Here is a 19,894-nt window from a genome sequence, read left to right as displayed (position 1 = left end):
GGAGGGGAAGGTTTTGATGAAAGGACTACTGAAAATGTTCACAAATTACTGGTAGAAAAAGAGGCTGGCAAAGCGGATTTGGTGGAAATGGCATCAGATGTAAACCAAATCAATTAAGAGGATGACAGTGCAGATAAAAATTCTGAACTTCCAAATTTTATACTAAAAAGCATACGGGAAGGAAGGCATATATTTAGCCGAGCAATTAGAATCTTATTTTTTGAATGCAGATCCTTCTACTGAAAGGAGCACAAATTTCAAAGGGGAGCTTCGACCAAGCTTAGCTCAATACCAAGAAATTTATAAAGATCTATCAAACAAAGGCAAACAAAACTCGGATTGCTGATTTTTTTAAGAGAGCAAAAGATACACGAAATGTAGATGAAGCAGAAGAAAGTTCGGAAGGTGAAGATATTCTGTAACACAGTAAACATTTTTATTTGATTGTGCTTATCAGCGATGAAGAGGAAGAAAATTAAATGAACGTACATTATCTGATATATATGTATTACAGTTTGGAAGACATTTGTTGTTATTACTTTTTTTTTTAATAAAAAATAATTTTCCGATTTATAAAAATTAGGTGTATTTTTGTTAGCTTTTGGAACGTAATACCCTTTTTGTACTGGTTCTTAGTCCCGTATAACACGGTTTCACACTACACAGCATTTTATAGGAACCTAACTACCGTGTTATGCAAGGGTTACTGTATAAAGTATTTTCTTGTTTAAAATTTTATCAGAGTGATTAGAAAAAAAAATTGTCTAACCAAGCTCTTTAGTGGGCTATAATTAAAAAAAGGTTGAGAAACACTGCTTTAATATCACTCTATGTTGAAAACTCTAATGTTTTGGACTGCATTGCACATGATCTGGAAGGCATCAATAATCAATATCGGTTTGGTTACTTTTTAATATGAGACATTTTTCTCTACCTTAAATGTCAGAAATTTCTTATCCATTTTCCACGATTCACAAGCTATGGAATATACAGAATGAGCAACCTGACAATTGGGACATCATGGTGTTACACCAATGCAGTCAGATTGGGAGTGGTCTTTTGACCCACAGAAGGGACAAATAGCCATACCACGCTGTTTGGGAATGTCCGTACTTCTGGTATTTGAAGCATCTCCATATACCTTCATCAATATCATTGATAAATACACAAAAGAACAATGGGCCCAGCACCCAACCCTGGGGGACAACACTAATAACATTAGTCCATGTAGAGTAGTGTTCATTTATTACCAATCTTTGCAGTCTCCTACTCAACCATCCCTTTATCCATTGCAGTAACTTTTGCCCTTAATGCCATAAAGTTCCAATTTGTACAGCAGTCTTCCATGTGCAACAGTATCAAAAGCTTTCCTGAAATCCAAGTATACGATATCAAAATTATCAGGCAACACAGCATCAGGCGACATTAGGCAACACAGCGGCAATCTCCAAGGCAGAATGCGCTGGTCCCACAGGAACTAGTTATTGTCAGGGAGACGGAGAATATAGTATGCAAAAAGGATAGGTGGAACAGGACCAGGGTATGTCCACCAGGGGCATAATTTGATGACGTAGAGCAGATATCATCTTTTAAGGGCAAAAAAGGTGATATTGTATATGTTGGCACTAATAACCTTAAGAGTAAGAGATTTGCAGATTTATTTAACAAGTACAGGTAAATGCTAAAAAAAAGTCGTGAGTTAGGGTTAAATTTAAAAGTGTCTGCAATCCTGCCCAGACACGATAGAAGGGAGTATATGAACAGAGCCTTATCAATCAATTCGGCCCAGGAGAGATTGTACTAGACTCATGGGTAGAAATTTTTTCAATGTGGTCTGTGCTTGCTAACAGGAGAGACTGCTTCTACAGGGATGGGATACAGTTAAAGAGAAAGGGTGCAAGAATATTTGCGGATGCTATTGAGGCAGTGTTAGGTGGGTCGGAAAAGTGCTAGTTTGGGGGGTATTGACAGACTAAAAGATTAATGGTAGCTGCAGGCAGAAGCGAAAGTGATTCTTGCACTTCTTTTGTAATGAGCAGCAGCCTAGAGAGCAAGCTGCTGGGAATTTCAAGAGCTGCTGGGAGTCATCATGGAACAAGTAAATATATGAGCTGTGTTAGGGTAACTAAGAGTAAGAACAAGTGCATGTATACTTGCATGTACACTAATGCTAGAAGTATAGTAAATAAAATTGATGAATTTGAAGTGCTGATCAAGACATCAAAGGCAGATATTCTTGGTATATCAGAGACACAGATATAAGCAGTGCAGAATTGGAATTTGAGGAGTACAATGTGTACAGAAAGGGCAGACAGCGTAGGAAGGTTATGCTGTTGGTTAAGAAACATATAAAATCTAAGGTTGTTTTTGTTATTTGTTTTAGGAGCATTAGCAACTAAGGCCATATTGCTCCAGGATATGCGGTGGTCACTCCCTGACCCTTCCGCATCCTCCGTATTTGGTGGTGACGGGCTCGAACCCCGATCTAATCAAGAAGCGTGTGATACACACTGCTGCTCCTTCCCACCTGGCTACGGAGGTGCCTATAAAATTCAAAGAAGTGCATCAGTTGACACAGGTGGACAGTGCAACGTTGAGTCTGTTTGGTGTGATATAAATACTGGGAAAGGGAAAATGAGAGTAGGAGTATGTTATAGGCCTAATGACACTGATGAGTACAATAAACAGTTGTGCAGAGAAATAGAATGGGCCAGTAAATCAGAATGTCTTGTAATGGGGGATTTTAACTTTCCAGATATTGCCTGGAACTTGTGGGTTGTTCACTCGCATGCTAACAAGACTTTTGTGATCAATTGGAGGATTGTTTTCCACAGCAACATGTTTGAGGGGCAACCAGAGGGAGTAATACCCTTGATCTGATTATCAGCAGTGATAATGCATGCATAAGGAATTTGCAGATAAAGGAACCACTAGGTGACAGTGATCACAGTGTACTGATGTGGGATTTACTTAAAGATGCAACTATGATCGAGGGTAAAGGGAAGGGTTTTTGTTTTTGTAAAGGTGACTACAAAGGTCTGAGACAGTTTTTAAATTCTTCAGATTGGGCTCAACTGATGATGTTACCAATGGTGAATTCTAAATGGGAAGCCTTCAGGGACTTAATCTTTGAGGCTACTAGGATTTTTATACCAACTAAGAAATATTGTTCAAGGTTCAGACCTAAATGGTTGTTGGCTGAATTAATGAGGCTCGTGGCAGAGAAGAAAAATGCATGGGATGCATATAAATTATCAGGAACACAGAAGCCTACGACAGATATAATCTAGTCTGATCAAGTCACAAAGGAGATTAGGCTGGCGAAGGAAGATTACGAGAAATCTTTGGCAAAAAACACAAAGAAAAACAGCATTATGTAAACATATATAACAGCATATGTATACCCTAGAAGGAAGGGGATGATTCAGATTGGTCCACTTAACAGAGATGGTTCAACTATTGATGATCCTGCTCAAGTAGCTAATAAACTGAATGAGTATTTTTCATCTACATTCACATGAGGAGTTATTCAGGGAGGGGAATTCCAGAAGTTTATCTAACTCTAACAGGGAGCTAAGTGATTTTGTGATAACTGAGAGCACAGTGGAGGAGAAATTGTTGAAGTTAAACATAAAAAAGCCACCTGGGGCAGATGGAATATATCCAGTTATAATGAAGGAGGCAGCAAGGGAAGTATTGCTGTTGTTATTGGGATTAACAACACAGGGGCTAATGAGGCCAAATTGTGTGTGTGTGTTCACAGTTTATTCACAGTTAAGCAAGGGAAGTAAGCAAACCTTCAGCCATAATTATGAGAGCATCCCTAAAGTCAGGGGGAGGTCCCCATGGACTGGAGATGTGGAAATGTATCCCCAATTCACAAAGGGGATTCAAAGGATGACACAAATAATTATAGATCTATTAATTTAACTTCTGTTCCGGGGAAAATAATGGAGTCATTGGTTAAAGATATGACACAGAATCATATAGACAAGACAGCAGCAATAGTTCAGACACAGCATGGGTTTGTTAGGGGGAAGTCTTGTCTGACCAATTTTATTGGATGCTACGATGTGGTCACAAAGGAACTGGATGCTAAAAATAATTTTGATATCATATACTTGAATTTCAAGAAAGCTTTTGATACTGTTGTATATGGAAGACTGCTGTACTAATTGGTGAGGTATGGAATTAAGGGCAAGTACTGCAATGGATAAAGGGATGGTTGAGTGGGAGACGGCAGAGAGTGGTAATAAATGGTCACTGCTCTATGTGGACTAATGTTATTAGCGGAGTCCCCCAGAGTTCGGTGCTGGTCCCATTGTTCATTTATCAATGATATCAATGAAAATATATCAGGCTTAATGTCCAAGTTTGCAGATGATACAAAGGTTGGCAGGGTTGTTAATGACAGTATGCTACTGCAACAGGATCTAGAAAAGTTGGGCAATCAGCTGAGAAGTGGCAACTGAAGTTTAACATTGACAAATGCAAAGTACTGCATATGGGTAGCAGTAACCCAAGAGGAAAGTACCAACTCTTTGATACTACACTGAGGGAGGTGGAGAATGAATAAGACCTGAACGTAATTGTGCAGTCAGATATAAAGTTCTCTGAGCAGGGCAGATGGGGCAGCCCTGCTCAGAGAACTGAGGAATTGCCCTTCTCTGTACTCGTTCTAGCAACTCTACATTCTTACTAAAATGAGGCCTCCAGACTTGTGTACAGTACTCAAGGTGTGGCCTGACCATTGAGGAGTCATGGAGTTTTGTGAATGATATATAGGAATTTCGCTAGCAGAGACAAGGAAGTGATTATCCCTTTGCATAAGTCAATGGTCAGGCCACACCTTGAGTACTGTAGGCTCATTTTAGGAAGAATATAGAGTTGCTAGAACATGTACAGAGAAGGGCAACAAGATTGGTGAGAGGAGCAAAGGGTATACTTATGAAGAAAGGCTTAAGTTCTGCAAGTTGCAGCATCTGGAGACTAGGCACCTGCAAGTTGATCTGAATGAGGTCTATAAGGCCTTGATTGGTTTGAGCAGGCTCAATGCTGATGGGATGTTGTTGTTTGTTGGATTTATTGGTGCAAGGGCTACTAAGGCCATAATGCACCTATTTCAATCTTATTTGGTACATGATTGTTATATTAAATAAAAGGATTCATATCAGGTGATATTTGTTTATCAATTTGAGGAAGGTAAAAACATCATTAATATCTTGTCGGTCTCCGAGAATCTGTTGTAAGGTAAGTTTATTAGAAGAAGATAGATGTGAAGAGAAAGCTGTTTTTCGTTCTCTCAGATATAATGGGCGGGCATTCAATGATCAAGTGTTTTACTGTCAGTTGAGTTTGACAGTTGGTTTGGAGGGTCTTCCTGAGTCAGTAAATCACTATGAGTTAGGTGAGTATGTCCTACTCGAATTCTAGCAAGTACTACTTCTTCCTTTCTATTGCCCCTTAGGCTTGATAGCCACTTCTTGTGATCGTTTTTAATCTGAAAAAGCTTATTGTTTTTTTCTCCCTGCCAAATGGATAATGCTGATGGGATATTTCCACTTGGTCAGACTAAGAACCTGAGGGGGAATAGGTTTAAATTGAGAAAAGACAGTTGTAGAATAGATGTGTGGAAATTTGTCTTCAGTCAATGGGTAGTTGATTGCTGGAACAGACTTCCATCTGTTGTGGAAGTTGATAGCTTGAATAAATTTAAGACTGAAGTAGACAAGCATTTGGAGTGACCAGATGGGTGAAATGGAAAGGGTTTTTTTTTTGGCTGATGCTGTAGAAGCTTGCTTTCTTGCATCATATGCCTCAAATAATGCTAATGCTAATCTCAGTAGATTTGGAATATATGGAGCGATTGGAAGAATGGTTGCCAGCTTTAACTGACACAGGGAGATTTGGAGTGCTGCTATCCTGTTTGGTCATTATTATTTTGGCATTGAGGACATGTTGCACTTTAAGTTCTTCATTAATTTCTTCCTAGGGAACACAGGAGGTCCCATTCCAAAAGTGACCCCTTTAGAGGCATTTAAAGTTCTGTGTGGGGTTACAGAAATGGGAAGGCCTCCAAAGGTTATTTGCTTCAATAGTATATTAGAATAATTGGAATAAGATGTTTCCACAAGGAGATCTCATGAGTGAAGTTGTTTGACTATTTTAGGAGTACCTGCTACAGTCCCTATGCTCTTCTGCACTGAAAATAAACTGCTAAGAGGTTTCATTGATAATGGATGTATGATTAGGAAAGCTGGTAGGTCTGATGAAGAATGATCTTTTTGGTTGGGACAATTCATGATCAAGGGAAAATAAGTAGTCCACGTTTGCTCCTTTTTTTGCCCTGAGTATTGGATTTATATTCGGGTTACTAGCTCCATGATGTGAAAGCAGGAACAGTACTACCAGTGACCAAGAGACAAGAGGTTAGTGGATTAATGAAGTTAGTTATACATACAAAAAGAAATGTCTTTCTTTATTTGGAAGGAGCCGCAAATAAAATAACTTTGCAAATTAAAAGACTTTAATATTCTCTTTAATCAGTCAATTGGAGAGAAGACACTTTCAAATTGCTCTGGAAATTGATACAATCGCTTGCTTGGCACTTGGGCATCTCTGAATGTTTTGAGCACATCTGAATGATTACTGAAATAGTTTCACCTATTTCATAAATTCGGAAAAATTTGTAATTTTTTATAATCTTAATAACTTAAAAGAACTAAGCAGAGATGACTTGCAACAAATGTATATTGGAGAAAGTTTTATATGACAGAACTGACTGTGATTTAGGTGGAAATAAATTATATACAAAACTGAGAACATTATCTAACATTCCTTCTGATGAAATATAGCCCAATATATTATAGCCACTCTCTATGCTATTAACATTTGCTGTTACTGGGCATTACTTGGAATTAAAATTAATAAATGCTCACCTTCAATTAGCAGCATCATAAAAAGAGCTTACTAGCATAAGATTAATTTCAATTGAAAAAGAAATAACCAAAACTACAGATATTAAAGAAATTACTGATAAAATAATCTGCTAAAAATTTTTAAGACTGTTTTGTGAACTAACTTGTAACTGGACTGTTGTGAAAGTTGCACGGACAGGACATAGAGCCCAGCTTTCATTTTCAAAGAACATTCGAAGCTCTTCCATGCAGCCCCTTATTAAAAATAATAATAATAATAATAAATAAATACACACACACACATATATATAATATAAACACACTGTAAGTTTATCTCTTATTCAATAAATTGAATGATTTATTTATCTAATGACAAAAGATAAGTATAAGATTGAAAAAATAATAATAAATAAATAAAATAAAAAGTCTAGTTTTAAACTGTGTAAATTTAAGTTAATTTTATTGAAGAATTTCACTTTGAGAATTAAGTTTGATATAACAACACTCAAAGTTCAGGAAATTTTAATCGTGGGAAACATTTGTAACCTTTTAATGCAACCTAATGTAAGTAGGGTTTTTCTCTTAAAGATTAAAAAAAAAAATTTTTGTTTTTGAGAAAACTAAAAGCTATTTATTTTCATATGGAAAACTTTTTTTAATATATAAGATTTCAGACCAGGCTGTACAAATATAAAAGGGATGTAAAATTTCAAAACTGAAGAGTCACTTTTATGTCTGACCCCACTCCTCATTTTCTTGCAGTAGTCTTGCAGAATTTTGGAATATTAGATCTGCTAAGATCATAACACTTTAAATTCCATTCCAGAGAACTTTAAAGAACCAAGTCTTTTAAAACAGATTAAAAGTGGAACCTTCCATTAAGTGGAAGATTCTACTTTTATGCAAGAATTTTCCACCTTTTGAACAAGTTCTTTGCTTCCCACAATAATAAAAAAAAAAACAAGAAGCTCTGACATTCACACCTCTTTACTCTGGCAAAATCCTCAGGGCATGCCAGATCTTAGAGACAGCCATTTCTAATTACAATAATGAAGAACCAAAGGGAGAGACCAAACCACTTCCATCAATTAGCATTACTCCATTCTACAAGCTAACCATCAGTAATCCTGGCTTGCAAGTTGAGGTTACCACAACAGCTTCGGGCAGCTCAGGAGGTGAAAACTGATAAAACCTTGCAATAAAATATCATATTTAACTTGGCAGTGTTTGTGGCCCATATTGTATTTAGCATTAGCTTTAGTACAGGCATTTGATGCAAGAAAGCAAGCTTATGCAGCATCAGCCAAGGGAAAAAAAAAAAAAAAAAAAAAACCCACTTCAACTTCACCCCACTGTTTGTTCGAAATACCTGTCCAGCTGAGCCTTAAACTTATTTAGGCTATCAACTTCCACAACAAGGGATGGAAGTCTGTTCCACAAACCAACCACCCGCTGGCTAAAGGCAAATTTCTGCACGTCTATCCTACATCTGTCTTTCCTCAATTTGAATTTATGCCCTCTCAGGTGATTATTCTGAGCAAGAGGAAGAATCCCATCAGCATTGAGCATGGTCAAACCATTCAAGGCTTTATACACCTCTATCAGATCAACTCGCTGGTGCCTAGTCCCCAGACACTGAAATTTGCAAAACTTAAGCCTTTAGAGCACCCCTTTGTTCCATTCACTAATCTTGTTGCCCTTCTCTGTACTCGTTCCAGCAGCTCTACATCCTTCTTGAAATGAGGCCTCCAGACCTGTATACAGTACTCTAGGTGAGACACTACGATTCTACTTTTGGCCTGACCATTGTCTTATACAAGGGAATAATCACCTCCTTATCTCTGCTAGAAAAATTCCTATATTTCATTGACAATACACCATGAGCTATTCTTGCAGCCCGTCTGCACTGCTCAGAGAACTTCATATCTGCCTGCACAAACACCCCCAGGTCCCTTTCATTCTCTACCACTGTCAGTGTAGTACCACAGAGTTGATACGTTGCTCTGGGGTTGCTGTTTCCCATACGAAGTACTTTACATTTGTCAATGTTAAACTTCATTTGCCACCTCTCAGCCCATCTGCTCAACCTTTCCAGATCCTGTTGCAGCAGCATAGTGTCAGAAGTGTCCTTGACAACCCTGCCAACCTTTGTATTGTCTACAAACTTGGACATTAAGCTTGATATACCATCATCAATATCATTTATAAATACAGAAAACAATGGACCCAACACTGAACCCTGAGGGACTCCACTGATAACATTAGTCCACGATGAGCAGTGTCCATTGATTACCACTCTTGGTCTTCTCTCCCTCAACCACCCCTTTATCCATAGCAGCAATTTGCTTCCAATGCCACACTGCTCCAATTTGTGCAGCAGTCTTCCATGTGCAACAGTATCAAAAGCCTTTCTAAGATCCAAGTATATAATATCAAAGTTATTCCCTGCATCCAGTTCTTTTGTGACTGCATCATAGTATCCAATAAAATTGGTCAGGCAAGACTTCCCCTTAACAAAACCATGCTGTGCCCGAGCTATAACTGAAGTCTTGTCTAGATGATCCTGCAGTGCTTCTTTAACCAGTGCCTCCATTAATTTTCCTGGAACAGAAGTTAAACTCACAGGTCTATAATTATTTGTGTCAGCCTTTGATCCTCCTTTGTGAATGGGGTCACATTTGCACGTCTCCACTCCGTGGGTACCTCCCCTGAGTCCAAGGAAGCTCTCATAATTATGGCTGAGTTTGCTTACTTCCTTTGCTGCCTCCTTTAATATAACTGGATAGATCCCATCTACCCCAGGTGCCTTTCTTGTATTTATCTTCAACAATTTCTCCCCCACTTTACTCTCAGTTATTACAAGACTCTATAGCTTACTGCCAGAGTTGAATACACCTCTGGCATTCCCCTCGCTGAATAACTCCTCGTGTGTGAATGTCGATGCAAAATATTGATTTAGTTTGTTAGCTACCTGAGCAGGATCATCAACAGTTGACCCATTGATATCAAGTGGACCAATCTGATTCATCCCCTTCCTTCTAGAGTTTAGATAAGTAAAGAACTCTTTGCTGTTTTTCTTTGCATCCCTTGCCAAAGATTTCTCGTAATCTGCCTTCGCCTGCCTACCCTCCTTCGTAACTTGGTTACAGATCAACTTGTATCTATCATAGGCTTCTGCTCACATGTTAATTTGTATGTATCCCATGCATTTTTCATCTCTGCCATATGTCTCATTAGTTCGTCTGATATCCATTTATGCCTAAACCTTGAACAATATTTCTTAGTTGGTATGTAAAGCCTAGTAGCTTCCAAGATAAGTTCTTTGAATGCTTCCCATTTTGAATTTGCTGTTGGTAACATCCTCAGTTGGTCCCACTGTATAGAATTTAAATACTGTCTCAGACCATGGTAGTCGCTTTTATGAAAGCAATAACCCATCCCTTTACCTCTGATGGTAGTTACCTCTTTGAATAAGTCCCACTTCAGCACACTGTGATCACTGCCACCTAGTGGTTCCTTTATCAATAGATTCTTAATGCATGAAGAATCACTACTGATGATTAAATCAAGAGTATTACTGCCTCTAGTTGCCTCTCGAACATATTGATGTAGAAAAGAATCATCCAATAAATCCACAAAAGCCATGCTAGTGTGTGAGTGACCAACCCACAAATTCCAGTCAATATCTGGGAAATTAAAATCCCCCATTATAAGACTCTCTGATGTACTGGCCCACTCTATTTCTCTATTTCTTATTATATGTACTCATCAGAGTCATTAGGCCTATAGCATACTCCTACTCTCAATTTTGATCTCCCAATGCTTATGTCACACCGAACTGACTCGACACTGCACTGCCCAGCAATGTCGACTGGCTTCACTTCCTTGGATTTTATGTGTTTCTTAACTAATAGCATAACGCCTCCTCCCTTCCTATCCTGTCTATCCTTTCTGTAGACGTTGTACTCCCCAAATTCCAGTTCTGCATACCTTATATCTGTGTGACACCACATCTCTGATATCCCAACAATATCCGCCTTTGATGCTTTGAGCAATACCTCAAATTCATCAAATTTATTTACCAAACTCCTAGCATTGGTGTACACGCAATTATACATGCACCTGTTTCTATTCTTAGCTACCCTAACACAACCCATGTGTTTATTTGTACTGCAATGACTCCCAGCAGTCTCTGAAATATCCTGCATCTTGTTTTTCAGGCTTCTGCTCATTCCAATAGAAGCCGTGCAAGAATCACTTTCACCTCTGCCAATGGCTACTTTTAATCTATTAGTCTTTGTATCCCTCCAAGCTAGCGGTTTTCCGACCCAGCTAACACTGCCTCGGTAGCATCAGCAAATATTCTTGCTCCCTTTCTATTTAAGTGTATCCCATCCCTGTAGAAGCAGTCTCTCCTGTTAACAACTGCTTCTCCCTGAAGAAGCAGTCTCTCCTGTACAGTCGAGGCTGAAAGCCTCGACTGTACTTGTTAACAGGAGAGACTCCTTGAGCCTTGCACAATCTTTCCAGGGCCGAATTGATCAACAAGGCTCTCATCATATACTCCCTCCTATCGTGTCTGGGCAGAATTGCAGACACTTTCAAATTCAACCCTAATTCACGGCTTTTTTTAAACAGTGACCTGTACTTGTTAAGTAATTCTGCCGGTCTCCTACTCTTGATATCATTAGTGCCAATGTGTACAACTATATCACCTTTTGTGCCATCCCTTCCCCCATGAAAGGAACAAATTTGCAACAATTAAGGAGATCAAACATTTTTTGATTCTCACAGCACTGTTCATTATTATTTGCTCCCACATGGTTCAAACAGTGAATCGGAATACAATAAAAGTTTTATGGCAATTGTGTGATGATTTCTGGAAAATAGACTAAAAAGTGTTTTCAGGGAATTGGTTTCTTCAGAATAAGACACCGGAAATATTAGCAATTCTAAATGAAGCCTGTCAGAAATGCTTCCAGTTGCAAATGCTGGAAGCATTGGCACCTTTGGTTTTTGCAAGAACTAATGAATACACAGATTGTTCATTTGCTTACCAGAATATCAGACAATCCTAATCACACACCCAATACTCTATTTTCTCTCACAAACAACCCTTCCAAGTACATGGTTGAGGTAAGTGGCGCTTTTGGCACTTCAGATCACAAACTGATAAAGGTCTCTTCTCCAATGGGACCTTTCCCTTGTGGCCATTCACAGCCTCATGTTGTTTGGCCTTGCAAGAATGCAAAATGGAATGATCTTCAAGAATTCTATTCTACTTTTCTTTGACTGGATTACTGTTTAAAATCTTCCTATGTCAATGTTTACTCAGACTGTGTTAGAGGAAATATTCTTGTAGGGCAAAATCCTCTATTCCACACTCCAACTTAAAATCTTATCCTTTATTCCCATTGGCTTCCTACTAAATGTGCAAAGTGCAGTTCAGGATAAGAATGCTGCATATCTCAATTGGTTTGCATTCAATTCTCCAGGTGCATTTTCGTTATCTAAACTAAATCTAGTAACAATTTTAAAAACTGTTATTAATCAATTGAAACTATATTTTGAACAGGCCCAGAGTAGAAAACTTGCTTCTTGCCCAAGCAATAGTTCAGTATTCTGGTCTCTTACCAAAGCTATTGGCTGTAACTTTTGTCCATCTGTGCTTCAACCTCTGTTAAAATCTGATGGTTCTATTGCTGCCCTCAGCTAAAGATAAAGCTGACTTAATAGCATTCTACTATTCTTCTAACTCTTGTATTGACTATATCAGTAAATACCAGTACCACTCCACTCAACCCAAAGCTTCCTGTAGTCATCCCTCAAAAGGATCTCAGAAGAATTTTGATCAATCTTGGTGCCAAGTGAGCTCCAGAACCTGATGGCAATATTCCACTTGTTCTCAAAAGACGTGCTTCTGTTCTTTATCACCTTTTCACACTTTCTTATTTCACTGTTCTTTTTTCTTCTGCTTGGAAATTTACTTGTATCCAACCAGTTCCTAAAAGGGAAGAAAAATCATATCCAAGTATCATCACACTGCACTTATCTCTATTCTTTCCAAAGTAACGGAGAAATCCATTAACTGCCAACTCCTAAACTTTCTCGAAAACTCCTTCTGATCAACGACCCCCAATAAGGATTCTGTAAGTGGTAATACAGTGGAACGTGAATTATCTGAACTATCTGGGACCAAGGTTGGTTTGGTTAATCAAATATATAGGAAATACCCAGTTTATACGAAACAGAGTGTAATTAGGCCTACAATTAAATTATTGTACGCATGGTTATTACTACTGTATTTTGAAATATGAAGTATTATAAAAAATAATTGATTTAGAAAATGGAAAAATTTAGGAAGAATAACCAAAACGTTTTGAAGAACCAATGTAAATTATATTTATTTTGAACTTACCTAATTGGTTTTCATGGTTTCAACTATAAATCAGACTTTTTTTTTTTTTTTACATAAACAGAAATGAACAAACTCAAGTAATTGCACACAAATAAGAGTAAAGAGTATAATGAATCTTGGGAAGGTTTAATTTTTTAAAATATGTGATCTTGAATTTTTCTTTGAAACATGAGATTGTTTTTTTTTTTTTTTTTTTTTGCGGTGAGGTTCATACTCTCTAATAAGAGCATCTCCGTATAACTGCATTCAGACTGTTACTCACACCATGCCATTGCAGTTTCTAAACAGTGAAAGCCTCCGTGTGAGCCTGCTCCCCACTTCCTCTTCATCATTAGAATCACCTTGGTTAAAGTCAGCACATTCTTCATCCTGGACTAATGCAACAATTTCTTCTTCGGTTAAAATGTGATAACCAGGATCATCAGCATTTTTGTTTAACCAAGCCTCTGCATCATCCTGCCCACACTCAGAAAACCCGGGAACCTCTTGAAATAAAGTTACAATCTTATCTACGTCTTCATTCAAATCTTGCACATGTGTGACTGTGTCTTCGGCAGCACCCCAAAGTTTGTGCCATGCCTTTTTTAGAGTTCCCCTGACAACATGTTCCAGGCATCCACTAACATGTAGCAACAATCCTTAATGTTGAGCTTCTTTGAAAACTTAACGACACTTTCTTCTTCTTCTCCCGCTGGTAGCAGCAAGCGACAAAAGACTTGTCTTTTTGTATATCTTTTTCAGTTTTTTCTATAACACCTTGATCCATTGGCTGCAGCAGGGCTGTAACTTTTGGTGGTAAAAACCCAACAATGAAGTTCTCATCAATTGAATTCAGTTTTTCAAGAGGAGAGTGGGAGGGAGGGCAAAATTTGCAAAGATCAATTGTGGTATCCAAACTAATAAAAATGTAATGGTCATTATCAATAAATGCAATAAAATCAAGGTTTATTCCTAAATGGATGACAGCCCGAGGCTTAACTGACCAAGACACCTTGAACCGCACTTTATGGCGGGAAAAAATTCCTAACAAGAAATAACCTGTAGGCTGAGGAAACCCATTGTAAATGGAAACACTCCTCTTGAAGAAGAATGTGAGATAAACAGATTATACTTGTGGCAGAGAAGAAAAATGCATGGGATGCATATAAATTATTATCAGGTGATAAAGAAGCCTACAAGAGATATAAGCAAGTCTCCAAACCAATAAAAATGTAATAGTCATTATCAATAAATGAAAAATTCAGTCCATCTTCCACCTAGATCTTAGCGGTGTGTACATACAAACAGTCACAGAGGATATAAGCGACGGAATTCAGCCACAAGCATCAGGCAGACAGGTGTGGTGGTGGTGGTCTACTCCTCCACTGATGCCTCCATAATTCTCCTAAACAGGGCTGCAGCCCGTTGTTATGCTAGTTTCATGTAGTGTACAGAAAGGACAGAGTGAGAGGGAGGAGGCTGCTGCTATTTGGTTTTTAGGAGCATTAGCAACTAAGGCCATATTGCTCCGGGAATATGCGGTGGTCATTCCCTGACCTTTCCGCATCCTCCATATTTGGTGGTGATGGGCTCGAACTCCGGTCTAATCAAGAAGCGTGTGCTAGCACTGCTGCTCCTTCCCACCTGGCTACGGAGGAGCCAGGAGGAGGAGGAGGAGGAGGAGGAGTTAAGCTCTCAGTTAAGAAGAAAGTAGAAGGCAGTGCAACCAGTTGATGGAGGTGGCTACACAATGAGTCAATATGGTGTGACATAAACACTGGGAAAATAAGAATGAGAGTAGGACTGCATTATATACATAACTGTAATGATTATAACACACAACTATACATACTGATAGAGGGGGGGCCATTGAATCAAAATATCTATAAATGGGGGATTTCAAGTTTCTACAGTTGAATTAATGGATATAGCAGCATCTCAGACAGGCAATGAGAGGAAGCAATAATCTGGATCTGATTATCAGCAGTGACTCATAATGCTTGAAGAGTCACGATAAAGGAACCACTAATTGAAAATGACAGTTTACTGATGTCGGAGTTATTTAAACAAGTAATAACTGCTATTAAAGACAAAGAGAAAGACTTTTGATTCCATAATGGCATCAGATAATTTTTAAAAATCTATCCAACAGATGACATTACCAATAGCAAATTCTAAATGGGAATCAAGGAAGTAATTGTAGAAGCCTAGGCTTTTTCAGCTAGATAAGAAATATTAATTAAGGTTTAGGTTCAGTCCTAAATGGATGCAAGATAAACAGATGATACTTGTGGCAGAGAAGAAAAATGCATGGAATGCATATAAATTATCAGGTGATACAGAAGCCTACAAGAGATATAAGCCAGTCTGTAATCAAGTCATAAAGTGAGCTAAGCATGGTAAGGCAGATTACAGAACATCTCTGGCAAAGAATGGTAGCACTTCTTCTTCACTTATGTAAAATCTAGAAGAGAAAGAATCAATCACATTTGTCCACTAGATATTAATGGTTTAACTGCTGATAATCCTGATCAGGTTACTGACAAACTGTAGAGATATTTTATATCATCGTTTACACATGAGAAGGTTTTTAAGGATGACAAGCTGGCAATATATTAAATTATGGGCAATAAATGATTTTGTGATAACTCAGAGGAAAGTGAAAGAAAATTTGCTGAAGAAAAATAAAAATACAGTAAAGCACCTGTGGTAAATTGAATTGTATTAAGAAAGGTGACAAAAGCACTCAGCAAACTTCAAACCATAATTAGGGGGCATCCTTGAATTCAGATGGGTTCCCTATAGACTAGAAATGTACAAATGTACCCCTAACAATTTGCAAGATGGAATCAAAGGGTGACTTCGATTCCTTCTTGCAATTAATTACAGAAATTACAAAAACATTAGCTTGATGTCTGTACCAGATAAAATAATGCAGCACTGGCTAAAGAAATAATTCAAGACCATCTAAGCAGAAATTTAGACTGCAATGTCCGAGCAAATCCATGTGGGGACATTGCAGTCATAGCATGGATTTATTAAAAGGCAACCTTGTCTGACTAAGCTGATTGGATAGTATGATGCAATTAAAAAGGAACTGAATATAAAATTATTTTGATATCATATGTTCAGATTTCAGAAAATCATTTGAACTGTTGCACATAAATGGAACAGTGTGGCATTAGAGGTAGAGTAATGTTAAGGTTAAAGGATGGGTGAATGGAAGAATACAGAGAGTGGTTATCATGGGCACTCCTCTTCTTGGACTAAGGTGGAGCCCCCAAAGTGTTCAGTTCAGGGCCCATTTTTTTTTTAAATATTTATTAATGATATTGATGAAAGCATATTGTTAGGTTTAATGTTCAAGTTTGAAGGTGATACAAATGTTGGCATAGTGGTTAATAACAGTAATCAGGATATGCTACTGCTAACAAGATCTAAAAAAATTAAGTAGATGAGCTGAGAAGTAGTAGTAGTAGTAGTGGCATGTGATGCAAGAAAGCAAGTGTATGAGCTTATGCAGCATCAGCCAAAAAAAAAAAAAAAAAAAAATCACACCATTCCCTCCAAATGCCTGTCCAGTTCCTCCTTAAATTTATTCAACCTATCAACTTCCACAACGACAGATGCAGACAGGCTGCCCTGGCAGCCTGTCTGCATTGCTCAAAAAACTTCATATCTGACTGCACAATTACTCCCAGGTCTTTTTCATTTTCTACCACCTTCAGTGTAGTGCCATACAGTTGGTACTTTTCTCTCGGGTTACTTCTACCTATATGCAGTACTTTGCATTTGTCAAGGTTAAACATCAGTTGCCACTTCTTAGCCCATCTGCCCAAATTATCTAGATCCTGCTGCAGTAGCACACTGCCATTACTGTCATTAACAACCCTGCCAACCTTTGTATCATCTGCAAACTTCGACACTAAGCCCAATACACCATCAATATCATTGACAAATATACAAAAGAACAGAGGACCCAACACCGAACCCTGTGGGACTCCACTAATAACATTAGTCCACGAAGAGCAGCACCCATTGATTACCACCCTCTGTCTTCTCCCACTTAACCATCCTTTTATCCATTGTAGCAACTTACCTTTAATACCATTCTGCTCCAATTTGTACAATAGCCTTCCATGCGCAACAGTGTCAAAAGCTTTCCAGAAATCCAAATATATGATATCAAAATTATTTTTTGCATCCAGTTCCTTTGTAACCACATCATAGTTTAAAACTTTAAAAGATTAAAGCTACACCTGTTGTAGTTTTAAAATTTAATACAACCTTTTTATGAATTATCTCCCAATGGGGAAAATTCATGCACGGGTTGCAATCGTATATTTAATTTTATTATATGATACAATATGCATATTTGTGCACTCTAATTTATATATGGAGTACAAATAAATATTGACATTGTCATTCACACAAGTAGCATGTGAACATGCATTTTCAATATTAAAAATGATAGAATCGCATTTACGTGCCAAAATGGGGAAAAAAATTTATCATTAGAGACTAATGATAATGAATATAGAGCAAGAACTTGCTCTATATTCATTATCATTCAATAGAGCTGAATAAAATTATTGACACTTTTGCTGCTCAAAGCACAGAAGTGTAAGAGAACCACTTACCTTGACTGTGTGCTTTGAAGGGCTGTTTGTGAAAAAAAAGATCAGGAGTGTTGGGTGTATGGTTGGGATTGTCTATTTTTCTGGTACATAAATGAACAATCTGTGCAAGGGCACTGGTTACTCCAAAACCCTTAGCATCTTGCCAAACTGGATCTGTGCCTCTAATAAACTTAAGCCAGCTGGAGTTGTGAGCATTAAAATTGTCATGGAAAATTACCTCACTATTAGCAAAGTTGGGGTGGGAAAGTTGAGTTTCAGAGTAAGGTAATCAAAGAGTTCCAAGTGATTTTTGTTATTTGAAGCACAATAATGGTAACAGATAAATTTGACAGAATGGGGTAGAGAGAGAGAGAGAGAGAGAGAGAGAGAGAGAGAGAGAGAGAGATTTTAAGCCTGAGCAGATCAAAAAGAGGAGGCTCGAAATTAATAATTCTTTGGCAGGGAACATCAGAGTGGATATATGCGTGAGTGCCACCTCTGAAGCAAAAGGAATCATACAGTGAATATCTAGGACAACTGAGATGAGCAGTGGTTGGGGAAATCAATAATTGGGATTCCGTCAGAAAAAGTAAGAGTGACACTGACAGACTGTGTGTAAATGGACATGACTGACATTGGAATTGAGACCATGTACATTTGTGAAAGGAATGAGAAAGTGTTTGGGAGGTATAAATCTTTTTGTGCATAAGCTGGATCTATTAGTTTGATGATTTATGATGTATTCCATAGGTAAAATAATGGTGGGGGGTATGTTATTTGAAGTAATTAAATTTTTGGATATGGTATACATACAGTAAAAATATATCCAGCTCTTTGGCTGTGGCCACAGCACAGCCTCCCCCATCCCAGGACATACCACTTGGACTCCCTCCAGTCACTACATGCCAGAGTACAGGTGGCAAGATTATACAGTAGTTGATCCAGATGTCTACTAGAGAGCTATTCTGGTGGACTATCAAGCAGCTGGCCTGTGAATACCATTTCAGAGGTGTACACCACTCCACAGTTACACTGTGTGGTTTGGGGAAATGCACTACAGCTGATGTCTCAATATTTCTCTAACTCATTGATTCTCTACAGCCTCAGAATTGGTTTAATGTTACTGTACTGAGTACAATAAACATAGCTTTGTGTACAGTATTTTTTAACAACTAAAAAAATAAACCCATGTGATATGAAACGAATGGCAAAGTAGCCTTTGCAACAGGAATTCGTTGGTTATGGCATATACTGTACACATTTATTTTGTGCGCAACTGCAAACACATACAGGTTACCAGGAAAGTGACTAATAAAACAACTAAAGTATTTAATAATTACGTATGAAGAAACAAAATTTTCAAAAATCCTTTATTTAAAAAAAAAAAAAAAAAAAAAAAAAAACATATTACAATAAGTCAACATAAAAAAAAAAATTCATGCAATTTATATTATTACTTCTTGAAAAAGTGTGTAATTTTTTGTTGCTTTTTTATGGGAAAATCTTTTTTGTAAGATCATATATTTTTAATGACACTACTTGCAAAATCTTTACTTGCTCAACTTCCTGATATGCCTCTAGCCATCCAACCAGTCTCTAAGCTTTGTAGTGCTTCCTGATCTGTGGGAACGTCAAGAGGCTCCTCTAGTTCTTTCAGTTCCACATCACTTCCGTTTGTCCTTTTCCCATTGGTGATTACTGATCACCAATGAGAAACCCAGACTTACTGATCCCAATACCCAACATTCCCACCAGTGAGAGGGTGCAAGCAGAGCAAAGCATTTGGTTGCCATCACAGATGGACTTCTCCAAAATTCAGTCCACTTGACTCAAAAGTTTCAGCTGATTATCAGTTAGATCAGTGTCCCAGGGTTACATGCAATCTGATTGAGGTGTGTAAGGCCTTGAATGGTTTGAGCACGCTGAATTGTGATGGGATTCTTCTGCTTGCTCAGATTATG

The 19,894-nt window shown here is 37.9% G+C and overlaps 1 protein-coding gene across 1 annotated transcript in view; it reads right to left on the bottom strand.

Moving 5' to 3' along the window:
- Vps50 (vacuolar protein sorting 50) overlaps positions 1-19,894 on the bottom strand; it is a 731,402-nt gene that overhangs the window by 299,733 nt on the left and 411,775 nt on the right. Inside the window, exon 14 of the mRNA XM_090374870.1 lies at positions 7,082-7,172. Coding sequence (XP_090230996.1) covers positions 7,082-7,172 — 91 coding nt within the window. The remainder of the gene's footprint in view (positions 1-7,081; positions 7,173-19,894) is intronic.

Source organism: Mastigoproctus giganteus, chromosome 1, assembly GCF_048544385.1.
Source record: "Mastigoproctus giganteus isolate SK-2022 chromosome 1, ASM4854438v1, whole genome shotgun sequence".
Lineage (NCBI taxonomy): Eukaryota > Metazoa > Arthropoda > Arachnida > Uropygi > Thelyphonidae > Mastigoproctus > Mastigoproctus giganteus.
Note: the sequence above shows the minus strand (reverse complement) of the source record. Positions and strands in the feature narration are given on the sequence as shown.